Below are 12,050 nucleotides of genomic sequence, written 5' to 3'. Positions count from 1 at the left end.
AAGACACTCCAAGAGAAGGGTTGGCTTAGAGACAGCCATATCAGTACAGACCTAGCAATGGGAAAGACACTCCAAGAGGAGGGTTGGCTAGAGACAGCCATATCAGTACAGACCTAGCAATGGGAAAATACACTCCAAGAGGAGGGTTGGCTTAGAGACAGCCATATCAGTACAGACCTAACAATGGGGAAAGACACTCCAAGAGGAGGGTTGGCTTAGAGACAGCCATATCAGTACAGACCTAACAATGGGGAAAGACACTCCAAGAGGAGGGTTGGCTTAGAGACAGCCATATCAGTACAGACCTAACAATGGGGAAAGACACTCCAAGAGGAGGGTTGGCTTAGAGACAGCCATATCAGTACAGACCTAACAATGCTGTCTTAACTTTACACTAAAGGATACATTTTAGAATCTGATTATTTGTAGAGATGAGCACTGATATGGAAAGATACCAAGAAAGATCAAGATACCAATAAAAACGGTGTAAATGTTCACTTCAGTATTCACCCCCACAGCTCTGCTGAGTCCAGACAACTGCTAATTGGCCAAACGGCCAGGTGTGAATATTCTGGAAGCCAACCAATCTCAAATCATCCACCTCTGATGGGCCATCAGCAGGGCAATTAAGTATGCTGACTTGATAGCCTGCACGAAGGTCTGAGAAAGTGTTTTGTGCAACGGTCATGTATGCTTTATTTCACAATAGTGTAAGCTAAGAGGAAAGAAAAAACCATATTATTGGTATCATATGAATGATCAATGTTGGTGCCCAACACTAATGAATATAAAAGCTACAAGATGGATACCTTTACTCCAGAGTGTGTGAAGACTGTCTTTTTCCAAAGGCTGGTTGAGAATGATCAGACATATTTTCTGTGTGCCTGTAGGGAGGCAGGGAGATCATTACTTGCATTTGTTACACAATACCAGATCTATTCTGAACCAGAAATGCAGGTCTACTTCAGAAAGGTACGGTAAGGGCATAAACTGCTCTTCCTTCCACAACAGCTCTGAGAGAAATCAAATGCTACTTTAACACTCAGTGTTCTTGTTGTTTTAATAGTTAAAATAGTTAAAAATAGTTAACCACAATGAGGATGAGCCAGACAGGAATCACGCTTTGGTTCGGAGATGAAACAGAAATGAGTTTGAACATTACCTACAGTTGGGTGTGGGATGAGAGTCAGAACTATTTCCCTTTTGGGCTCCATTTTACAACAAGAGAATTCAATCATTTAAATGTTTTAGAGATATCAAATGCTTGCATCAGACAGCTCATTTCGGTTGAATGCAAATCAGTTGTGCAACTGACTAGGTATCCCCTTTGCCCTTCTCCTTCCATAATGACTCACAGTACATCAAGAGGTATCACAATATGCAGTAGACTCCGTTGCACTGCACTCCAGCAGGTGGCAATAGTACGAAATTTTGACTACGATGTGCATGGTTATATAACTAGTATTAACCACCGGTAGCTAGTTAGCTAGCATTCTCTACAAAAATGCCTACATTCGAGGGCCTCCCGAGTAGCGCAGCGGTATGAGGCACTGTTTCGCAGTGTTAGAGGTATTACTACAGACCCGGGTTGGGGTCCGTAGCGGACTAAAGAATGTAGAGAAGCAGTGAAGTGTAGGAACAGGGCTTTCAGAATGATGAAACGGTCCCATAATTACCAGCACCTGATATGATATGATGTGGAAGGCAGGCCTACTTATCAAGCTGAATAGCATGGGGGTTGGAGGAAGGGCTTATAACTGGATAAAGGATTATATTTTTGGGCAATCATTACAAGTGATGGTGGGGAGCTCTATGTCAGAAAGCTATGAGGTAGATAATGGTACCCCCCAGGGAAGTGTCATTAGTCCTTTGTTATTCTTCATTATCACTGACAATGTATTCTCCCAGTTGAGATCTGATATTGGGATGTCATTATTTGCAGATGATGGGGCACTGTGGAAGAGAGGGAGAAATATTATCCATACAGCCAGAAGAGTTCATGAAGCGATTAGTGAAGTTGAGCGGTGGTCCCTCAGGTGGGGGGGATTCAAGTTCTCAATTGAAAAAACACACAGTTTTTTTCTAGAAGGAAGGTTGGGGAGGAAATTTACTTGAAGCTGTATGGAAGGAATCTGGAGAGGAAGGTGTTTAGGTTCCTGGGTGTCTGGTTTGACACTCGAATGACATGGGCGGACCATATTAGTGTCAGGGTAGTTGTCAAAGGAAAGAAAATATTGAATATGATGCATTGCTTGTCAGGAATGAAGTGAGGGGCAGATAGAATGGTGTTGAAAATGCTATATATAGCACCTTCGGAAAGTATTCAGACCCCTTGACCTTTTCCACATTTTGTTACGTTACAGTCTTATTCTAAAATTGATTAAATAAATAAAAATCCTCAACAATCTACACACAATACCCCATAATGACAAAGTGAAAACCGGTATTTAGAAATGTTTGCAAATGTATTAAAAATAAAAAACAGAAATACCTTATTTACCTAAGCTGAGGAAGAAGCTGTTGAGGAGTAGATTCAGTTGTATGTGAACATTTAAAAACACAATACTATGCTTTCTTGAATATATTCACAGATGGATGTAAGGACCCTAAACCAGGGAGGACAGGTGCAGCTTTAGCCTAGTGGTTAGAGCGTTGGACTAGTAACCGGAAGGTTGCAAGTTCAAGCCCCCAAGCTGACAAGGTACACATTTTTATTTATTTATTTATTTCACCTTTATTTAACCAGGTAGGCAAGTTGAGAACAAGTTCTCATTTACAATTGCGACCTGGCCAAGATAAAGCAAAGCAGTTCGACAGATACAACGACACAGAGTTACACATGGAGTAAAACAAACATACAGTCAATAATACAGTATAAACAAGTCTATATACAATGTGAGCAAATGAGGTGAGTTGGGAGGTAAAGGCAAAAAAGGCCATGGTGGCAAAGTAAATACAATATAGCAAGTAAAACACTGGAATGGTAGTTTTGCAATGGAAGAATGTGCAAAGTAGAAATAAAAATAATGGGGTGCAAAGGAGCAAAATAAATAAATAAATGAAATACAGTTGGGAAAGAGGTAGTTGTTTGGGCTAAATTATAGGTGGGCTATGTACAGGTGCAATAATCTGTGAGCTGCTCTGACAGTTGGTGCTTAAAGCTAGTGAGGGAGATAAGTGTTTCCAGTTTCAAATCTGTCGTTCTGCCCCTGAACAGGCAGTTAACCCTCTGTTCCTAGGCCGTCATTGAAAATAAGAATTTGTTCTTAACTGACTTGCCTAGTTAAATTAAAATGAAAATAAAAAGAGCAAGGATTAAGTGAACTGCTGGGGAAGTAGTAGTAGTTTTTTATTATGTACTTCGTTTCCTTAGGGAAACGATAATATTGGGTAGGATTTAGACTTTCACTGTCTCTGGTTCACACTCCAGTCCAGTTAGTGGCAGTACCTTAAAGTTCGTTGCCAATTGCCATATAAAAACCACAGAAGAAGAAGTCCACCTCTTCCTTTTCTCGGGTCATTCCAGAGAGGATTTTCTTACAAGGAAATCTGTACGCAGGATAGTGTCATATAATGGGAGCAAAAGGGAGGAAGTTATGTTATCTAGGATGAGATTAGGGCATATGGGATTGAATTCCTCTTTGAAATTGATAGGGAAACATGGTACTGGAATGAGTAATGGCTGTATGACAGAGGAAACGGTTGAACAAAAGAGGTTGTTTGACAGGTTGCACTGGAATAGGGAGTGGGTGTTATTTTGGGTGGGAGTGATGGGAGTAGTGAGGTTTGTAGGAAATTATTTTATTTTATTCGAAATTCAGAGTTAGTGGTATAGATCAGTGGTTCCCAAACTGTGGCGCGCGCCAGTTAAAGTTTTTTATTTCGTTTTTTTTAGCCAATAGATGTTGTCATTTTTTTGTCACTCAAATATCACATGAATACACATTAGACATGAATTTTTTTTACAGAATTACAAGAACAATTGCTTTAAACCTGTAAAATGTTCTCTGCATCCCATGACAAAATGTGTAGAATTGCAGAAAATAAGCTTTAAACCTGAAAAATTCTCTCCACCATCAAGAGGGGTGTGAACAGTTTGTGTCATGAACAGTGCTTGTGATCATAGAAATAGATGTGGCGTGTGCAGGGGTGTGTGGGATGTTCCCCAATGCTAAAAGGGGGGCTCCTAGTGAAAACATTTGGGAACCCCCGTTATAGATAGGTCGTGACTGGCCTTGCACTCTAGTATAGTAGGTGTGTATGCACCCGTCAGTTGGTTGCAATCCGCCAATAGAAACTTAAAGAAGAAGAGGATTCGCTTGGTAAGAGCTCTATGTAGTGTATAATCGCAGAAGTATACCCGCTGCTAATCAATAGCTTGGAGCAGCTAGCCTCTCCATCTGGGTGCTATGCTGTCCCCTCACTCAGTTTGGCTTGAGCCATCTCGTTTGAGTTTTGTCCTTGTTTTGATTACTTGTGACAGTGTACCAACCTGGGAGATACTCGGTTTGGTTGACCAATACTGTATTGCGGCACTGAGGGTTTGTCTTAGTTGTCTGTGTGACCTGCCTGTCCACCGGGAACCCTCACGGTTTTAGCCTTCAAGTTTGGGGACCACGCTTACCCCGCAAGATAGAGAGACGTACTGTATGTTTGGCTCCAGCGGACGTGCAGCTCTCCCCTGACCTATAGGTGTCGAGAGGCGCCCCATGTTTTCATCTCTCATGGGACGCAGCCATCTTGCTACACTCTTTTGTGCAGTGTTGCCATGTTCGTGGTTTTCAGACGAAATTAGGCTACGCTGAAAACGATGTCGTGGGTGAAAATGTATTGGTGAGCTACTTCTAAACTGCACTGCGGGCGCCATGGCATTTCTCTCTTTTGTATTTTTTTACTATATATTTCACTGTTACTTGCTGCTGACTATCAGGCAGTGAGCAGGCTGTTAATGAGTGAGTGAGTAAATGGTGGGGAGAGGGAGGGTCGGGGGGGGTGTGTGCATTGAGAGAGCACTGGTTGAGAGAGTGCTGCAGCAGAGCCAGCTGAGTCACGAGCTGTGTTCGTTTACCCATAATAACATACTGTATACTACATACTTAATGAGTATATACTACATACTATTAGTTCATTTCAGTAAACTTGATGTAATCCTATATATTTTTGTAATTTTACTACCAGCCCCCGTTCCCTGCAGGAGGCCTTTTGGTAGGCCATCATTGTAAATAAGAGTTTGTTATTTAACTGATTTGCCTAGTTAAAGAAAAAAAAAAGAATAACTATATCCATACTATGACCAATAAGCATACTACACATTAACAATTTGTGTCACAAATAGTATGGTTAGTGCGGTTATTATGAGTATTCGAACACAGCTACGGAAACAGAGCAGCACGCACGTCGTGACAACTTTTTTTGACCAGTTGTTGGTAGGCTATTTAGATTGGTCATTATGGAGACACCCTTTTTCCATGAAACATCGACGCGCTAGAACTGATATGACAGCCGACAAAGCATTGGAAAACAACTTTAGGCGCACTACAGCTCTTTAGATGAGTCCACAAAGACCACACTAACAAATACATTTAATGTGGAGAATGATAGGGTACATTTTCATCTGTTGGCTATTCATTTCTATGCCATTGTAGGCTACTGTAATCTACCATTTGATACAATAAATACAATATCACTGTAGTCATTGTAAATCAATTTGTGCCACTTGTGTAGCCTACCTGGAGCTGGCAAACTGATGTAATAAACAGACTAAAACGCTGTGTGTTGTTGTTGTTATTATGAAATTATTAATGGCCATGTTTAGTTAATTCAATTGAAAGTTATCCATTGTGATCATGGTCACAGCTCTATCGCAACACTTAATGTCAGTTTCATTGTGGACTTTTCCTTGAAATTCGATGTTGGGCTATCAGTGGCTATAAGCTACCTGCATCTAGCTCAGCAAACCATGGCGAAGTTAAATTGCAATTCTAAACCCAGAATTTAGTCAGTAGCCTACGCCTATTGAAATAACAAGTCAATCTCGCAAATAGGCCATTTATAAACATCTGGCACATAATAACGGCACAATTGCCAGAAAATAGCCTAACATAATTTTTTGAAGTTCGTTCAAAGTGTTTCTTGCACAGAGATTTCGAAATCCTCTGTCCAACTTTCATCACACAAACTCTCCAGCCAGGGAGTTTGGGTGACCCTAAGCACACAGCCAAGACAACGCAGGAGTGGCTTTGGGACAAGTCTCTGAATGTCCTTGAGTGGCCCAGCCAGAGCCCAGACTTGAACCCGATCGAACAACAGCTACAATACCTATTTTGCCAATTGGCCTGGACACATTTTACTGCCGGTGCGGAGACCCACCGGCCATTTCACGACTGGACTACCGACGTAATCTGCCCGAGGGGGTTATTCATCTGGCCCCTCCGTTGCGGCGTCCCCTGAATGCCCGTCTGCCTGCCTGCTATCCGCGGCCCGCAAGCTGTCTAGAGCATATCAGCTGTTAGCTGAATAGGTCCATTGCACAATTTCTTGGGCCATTACACCTATTTTTGCCAATTGGACTGGTCCCCTTTACCACAAGGAACCCTACTAATCCATCACGAATGGTCTACCGACGTAAATGCACGAGAAGGCTCTGCACGAGGAGGCTATAAACAGACTTCCTCCGTCACGACGTCCCCTGAATGCCCATCTGCTAGCCGCGGCCGGCTAGCGGTCTAGAGCATATCGGCTGTTTTTTTTTTCCACCTTTATTTAACCAGGTAGGCTAGTTGAGAACAAGTTCTCATTTGCAACTGCGACCTGGCCAAGATAAAGCATAGCAGTGTGAACAGACAACACAACAGAGTTACACATGGAGTAAACAATTAAGTCAATAACACAAAAGGAAGAAAAAAAAGGGGAGTCTATATACATTGTGTGCAAAAGGCATGAGGTAGGCGAATAATTACAATTTTGCAGATTAACACTGGAGTGATAAATGATCAGATGGTCATATACAGGTAGAGATATTGGTGTGCAAAAGAGCAGAAAAGTACATAAATAAAAACAGTATGGGGATGAGGTAGGTAAAAATGGGTGGGCTATTTGCCGATAGACTATGTACAGCTGCAGCGATCGGTTAGCTGCTCAGATAGCAGATGTTTGAAGTTGGTGAGGGAGATAAAAGTCTCCAACTTCAGCGATTTTTGCAATTCGTTCCAGTCACAGGCAGCAGAGAACTGGAACTGGAACTGTTAGCTGAATAGGTCCATTAGCCAATTTCTTGGGCCACTATACCTATTTTTGCCAATTGGACTGGTCCCCTTTACCAAACGGAACCCTACTAATCCATCAAGAATTTTCTTCCGACGTAAACGCACGAGGAGGCTATAAACAGACTTCCTCCGTCGCGACGTCCCTCTGAGGCCCATCTGCTAGCTTGCTATCCCTGGCCCGCAAGCTGTCTGAATCGTCTTGTCTCCAACCAGCCTCACTACCCTTATGATCACTCGGCTACGCACGCCTCTCCTTAATGTCAATATGCCTTGTCCATTGCTGTTCTGGTTAGTGATTATTGTCTTATTTCACTGTAGAGCCTCTAGCCCTGCTCAATATACCTTATCCAACCCTTTAGTTCCACCTCTCACACATGCGATGACATCACCTGGTTTAAATTATGTTTCAAGAGACAATATCTCTCTCATCATCACTCAATGCATAGGTTTACCTCCACTGTATTCACATCCTACCATACCTTTGTCTGTACATTATGCCTTGAATCTATTCTATCGCCTAACCTGCTCCTTTTACTCTCTGCTCCGGACGTACTAGACGACCAGTTCTTATAGCCTTTAGCTATACCCTTATCCTACTCCTCCTCTGTTCCTATGGTGATGTAGAGGTTAATCCAGGCCCTGCAGTGCCTAGCTCCACTCCTATTCCCCAGGTGCTCTCATTTGTTGACTTCTGTAACCGTAAAAGCCTTAGTTTCATGCATGTTAACATTAGAAGCCTCCTCCCTAAATTTGTTTAATTCACTGCTTTAGCACACTCTGCCTACCCGGATGTCCTAGTCGTGTCTGAATCCTGGCTTAAGAAGACCACCAAAAACCCTGAAATTTCCATCCCTAACTATAACATTTCCCGACAAGATAGAACTGCCAAAGGGGGCGGCGGTGTTGCAATCTACTGCAGAGATAGCCTGCAGAGTTCCGTCTTACTATCCGGGTCTGTACCCAAATGACTCGAGCTTCTACTTTTAAAAATCCACCTTTGCAGAAACAAGTCTCTCACCGTTGCCGCTTGCTATAGACCACCCTCTGCCCCCAGCTGTGCTCCGGACACCATATGTGAACTGATTGCCCCCCATCTATCTTCAGAGCTTGTGCTGCTAGGTGACCTAAACTTGGACATGCTTAACATCCCGGCCATCCTACAATCTAAGCTTGATGCCCTCAATCTCACACACATTATCAATGAACCTGCCAGGTACAACCCCAAAGCAGTAAACACAGGCACCCTCATAGATATCACCCTAACCAACTCTCCCTCCAAATACAGCTCTGCTGTTTTCAACAAAGATCTCAGCCTCATTGCCTGCATCCGTAATGGGTCTGCGGTCAAACGACCACCCCTCATCACTGTCAAACGCTCCAGAAAACACTTCAGCGAGCATGCCTTTCTAATCGACCTGGCCCGGGTATCCTGGAAGGATCCCGTCAGTAGAGGTTGCCTGGTTATTCTTTAAAAGTGCCTTCCTCACCATCTTAAATAAGCATGCCCCATTCAAAAGAATTAGAACCAGGAACAGATACAGCCCTTGGTTCTCTCCAGACCTGACTGCCCTTGACCAGCACAAAAACAGCCTGTGGCGTTCTGCTTAAGCATCGAATAGCCCCCGTGATATGCAACTTTTCAGGGAAGTTAGGAACCAATATACACAGGCAGATAGGAGAGCTAAAGATAACTTTATCAAGCAGAAATTTGCATCCTGTAGCACAAACTCAAAAAAGTTTGTGGACACTGTAAAGTCCATGGAGAATAAGAGCACCTCCTCGCAGCTGCCCACTGCACTGAGGTTAGGAAACACTGTCACCACCGATAAATCCACAATAATTTCAATAAGCATTTTCCTAAGGCTGGCCATGCTTTACACCTGGCTACCCCTACCCCGGCCAACAGCCCTGCACCCCCCACAGCAACTCGCCTCCCCAATTTCTCCTTCACCCAAATCCAGATAGCTGAAAGAGCTGCAAAATCTGAACCCCCGGCCTCCTGGGTGGCGCAGTGGTTAAGGGCGATGTACTGCAGCGCCAGCTGTGCCACCAGAGACTCTGGGTTCGCGCCCAGGCTCTGTCGTAACAGGCCGCGACCGGGAAGTCCGTGGGGTGACACACAATTGGCCTAGCGTCGTCTGGGTTAGGGAGGGTTTGGCCGGTAGGGAAATCCTTGTCTCATCGCGCACCAGCCCGCACTGTGGCGGGCCGGGCGCAGTGCGCGCTAACCAAGGTTGCCAGGTGCACGGTGTTTCCTCCGACACATTGGTGCTGCTGGCTTCCGGGTTGGATGGCGCTGTGTTAAGAAGCAGTGCGGCTTGGTTGGGTTGTGTATCGGAGGACGCATGACTTTCAACCTTAGTCTTTCCCGAGTCCGTACGGGAGTTGTAGCGATGAGACAAGATAGTAGCTACTAAACAATTGGATACCACGAAATTGGGGAGAAATTTAAAAATGTAAAATCTGAACCCCTACAAATCAGCCGGGCTAGACAATCTGGACCCTCTCTTTCTAAAATTATCTGCCAAAATTGTTCAACCTCTCTTTCATATCGTCTGAGATTCCCAAAGATTGGAAAGCAGCCGCGGTCATCCCCCTCTTCAAAGGGGGAGACACTCTAGACCCAAACTGCTACAGACCTATATCTATCCTACCCTGCCTTTCTACGGTCTTCGAAAAGCCAAATTAACAAACAGATGACAGACCATTTCGAATCCTACCGTACCTTCTCCGCTATGCAATCTCGTTTCAGAGCTGGTCATGGGTGCACCTCAGCCACGCTCAAGGTACTAAACGATATCATAACCGCCATCGATAAGAGACAATACTGTGCAGCCATATTCATCGACCTGGCCAAGGCTTTCGACTCTGTCAATCACCACATTCTTATCGGCAGACTCAACAGCCTTGGTTTCTCAAATGATTGCCTCGCCTGGTTCACCAACTACTTCTCTGATAGAGTTCAGTATGTCAAATCAGAGGGCCTGTTGTCCGGACCTCTGGCAGTCTCTATGGGGGTGCCACAGGGTTCAATTCTCGGGCCGAGTCTCTTCTCTGTATACATCAATGATGTCGCTCTTGCTGCTGGTGATTCTCTGATCCACCTCTACGCAGACGATACCATTCTGTATACTTCTGGCCCTTCTTTGGACACTGTGTTAACTAACTTCCAGACGAGCTTCAATGCCATACAACTCTCCTTCCATGGCCTCCAACTGCTCTTAAATGCAAGCAAAACTAAATGCATGCTTCAACCGATCGTTGCCCGCACCTACCTGCCCGTCCAGCATCACTACTCTGGACGGTTCTGACTTAGAATATGTGGACAACTACAAATACCTAGGTGTCCGATTAGACTATAAACTCTCCTTCCAGACTCACATTAAGCATCTCCAATCCTAATTAAATCTAGAATCGGCTTCCTATTTCACAACAAAGCATCCTTCACTCATGCTGCCAAATATACCCTCGTAACACTGACCATCCCACCGATCCTCGACTTCAGCGATGTCATTACAAAATAGCCTCCAACACTCTACTCAACAAATTGGATGCAGTCTATCACAGTGCCATCCGTTTTGTCACCAAAGCCCCACATACTACCCACCACTGTGACCTGTACGCTGTCGTTGGCTGGCCCTCGCTTCATATTTGTCACTAAACCCACTGGCTCCAGGTCATCTACAAGTCTTTGCTAGGTAAAGCCCCGCCTTATCTCAGCTCACTGGTCACCATAGCAGCACCCACCCGTAGCACGTGTTCCAGCAGGTATACCTCACTGGTCACCCCCAAAGCCAATTCCTCCTTTGGCCGCTTTTCATTCCAGTTGTCTGCTGCCAATGACTGGAACGAACTGCAAAAATCACTGAAGCTGGAGACACATATCTCCCTCACTAGCTTTATGCACCAGCTGTCAGAGCAGCTCACAGATCACAGCCCATCTGTAAATAGCCCATCCAACTACCTCATCCCCATACTGTATTTATTTATTTATCTTGCTCCTTTGCACCCCAGTATCTCTACTTGCACATTCATCTTCTGCACATCTACCATTCCAGTGTTTAATTGCAATTACTGTAATTACTTCGCCACCATGGCCTATTTATTGACTTACCTCCCTTATCTTACCTCATTTGCACACAATGTATATTGCCTTTTTTCTACTGTATTATTGACTGTATGTTTGTTTATTTCATGTGTAACTCTGTGTTGTTGTATGTGTCGAACTGCTTTGCTTTATCTTGGCCAGGTCGCAGTTGTAAATGAGAACTTCTTCTCAATTAGCCTACCTGGTTAAATAAAGGTGAATAAAAAAATGTAAAAATCTCTGGAGAGACCTGAAAATAGCTGTGCAGTGACGCTCCCCATCCCAACCTGACAGAGCTTGAGAAGATCTGCAGAGAAGAATGGGAGAAACTCCCCAAATACAGGTGTGCCAAGCTTGTAGCGTCATACCCAAGAATACTCGAGGCTGTAATCGCTTCAACAAAGTACTGAGTAAAGGGTCTGAATACTTATGCAAATGTGATATTTCAATTTTTGCTTTGTCATTATGGGGTATTGTGTGTAGATTGATGAGGGGAAAAAAATATTTTATACATTTTAGAATAAGGCTGTAACATAAAAATGTGGAAAAAGTTAAGGGGTCTGAATACTTTCCGAATGCATTGTACACTAGGTTTGTTTCCACTGGATTAAAAAGTTTGTTCAATGGAGAATCTTCAATGGAATTGTGTCAGTCAGCAGGACTGTAACTTCGCTAGTTAGCTAGCTTGGCTAGCTTGG

The 12,050-nt window shown here is 43.9% G+C and overlaps 1 protein-coding gene across 5 annotated transcripts in view; it reads right to left on the bottom strand.

The window, feature by feature from the left end:
• Window positions 1–12,050, bottom strand: part of tpk1 (thiamin pyrophosphokinase 1) — a 74,373-nt gene that overhangs the window by 50,765 nt on the left and 11,558 nt on the right. For 4 of the 5 annotated variants that reach the window (XM_029648371.2, XM_029648376.2, XM_029648377.2 and 1 more), the window contains one exon: window positions 810–884. The exons of the other annotated variant lie outside the window; for it this stretch is intronic. In XM_029648371.2, the coding sequence (XP_029504231.1) occupies window positions 810–884 (75 nt within the window). The remainder of the gene's footprint in view (window positions 1–809; window positions 885–12,050) is intronic. 5 annotated transcript variants of the gene reach the window in all.

Source organism: Oncorhynchus nerka, linkage group LG22 (assembly GCF_034236695.1).
Source record: "Oncorhynchus nerka isolate Pitt River linkage group LG22, Oner_Uvic_2.0, whole genome shotgun sequence".
Lineage (NCBI taxonomy): Eukaryota > Metazoa > Chordata > Actinopteri > Salmoniformes > Salmonidae > Oncorhynchus > Oncorhynchus nerka.
Note: the sequence above shows the minus strand (reverse complement) of the source record. Positions and strands in the feature narration are given on the sequence as shown.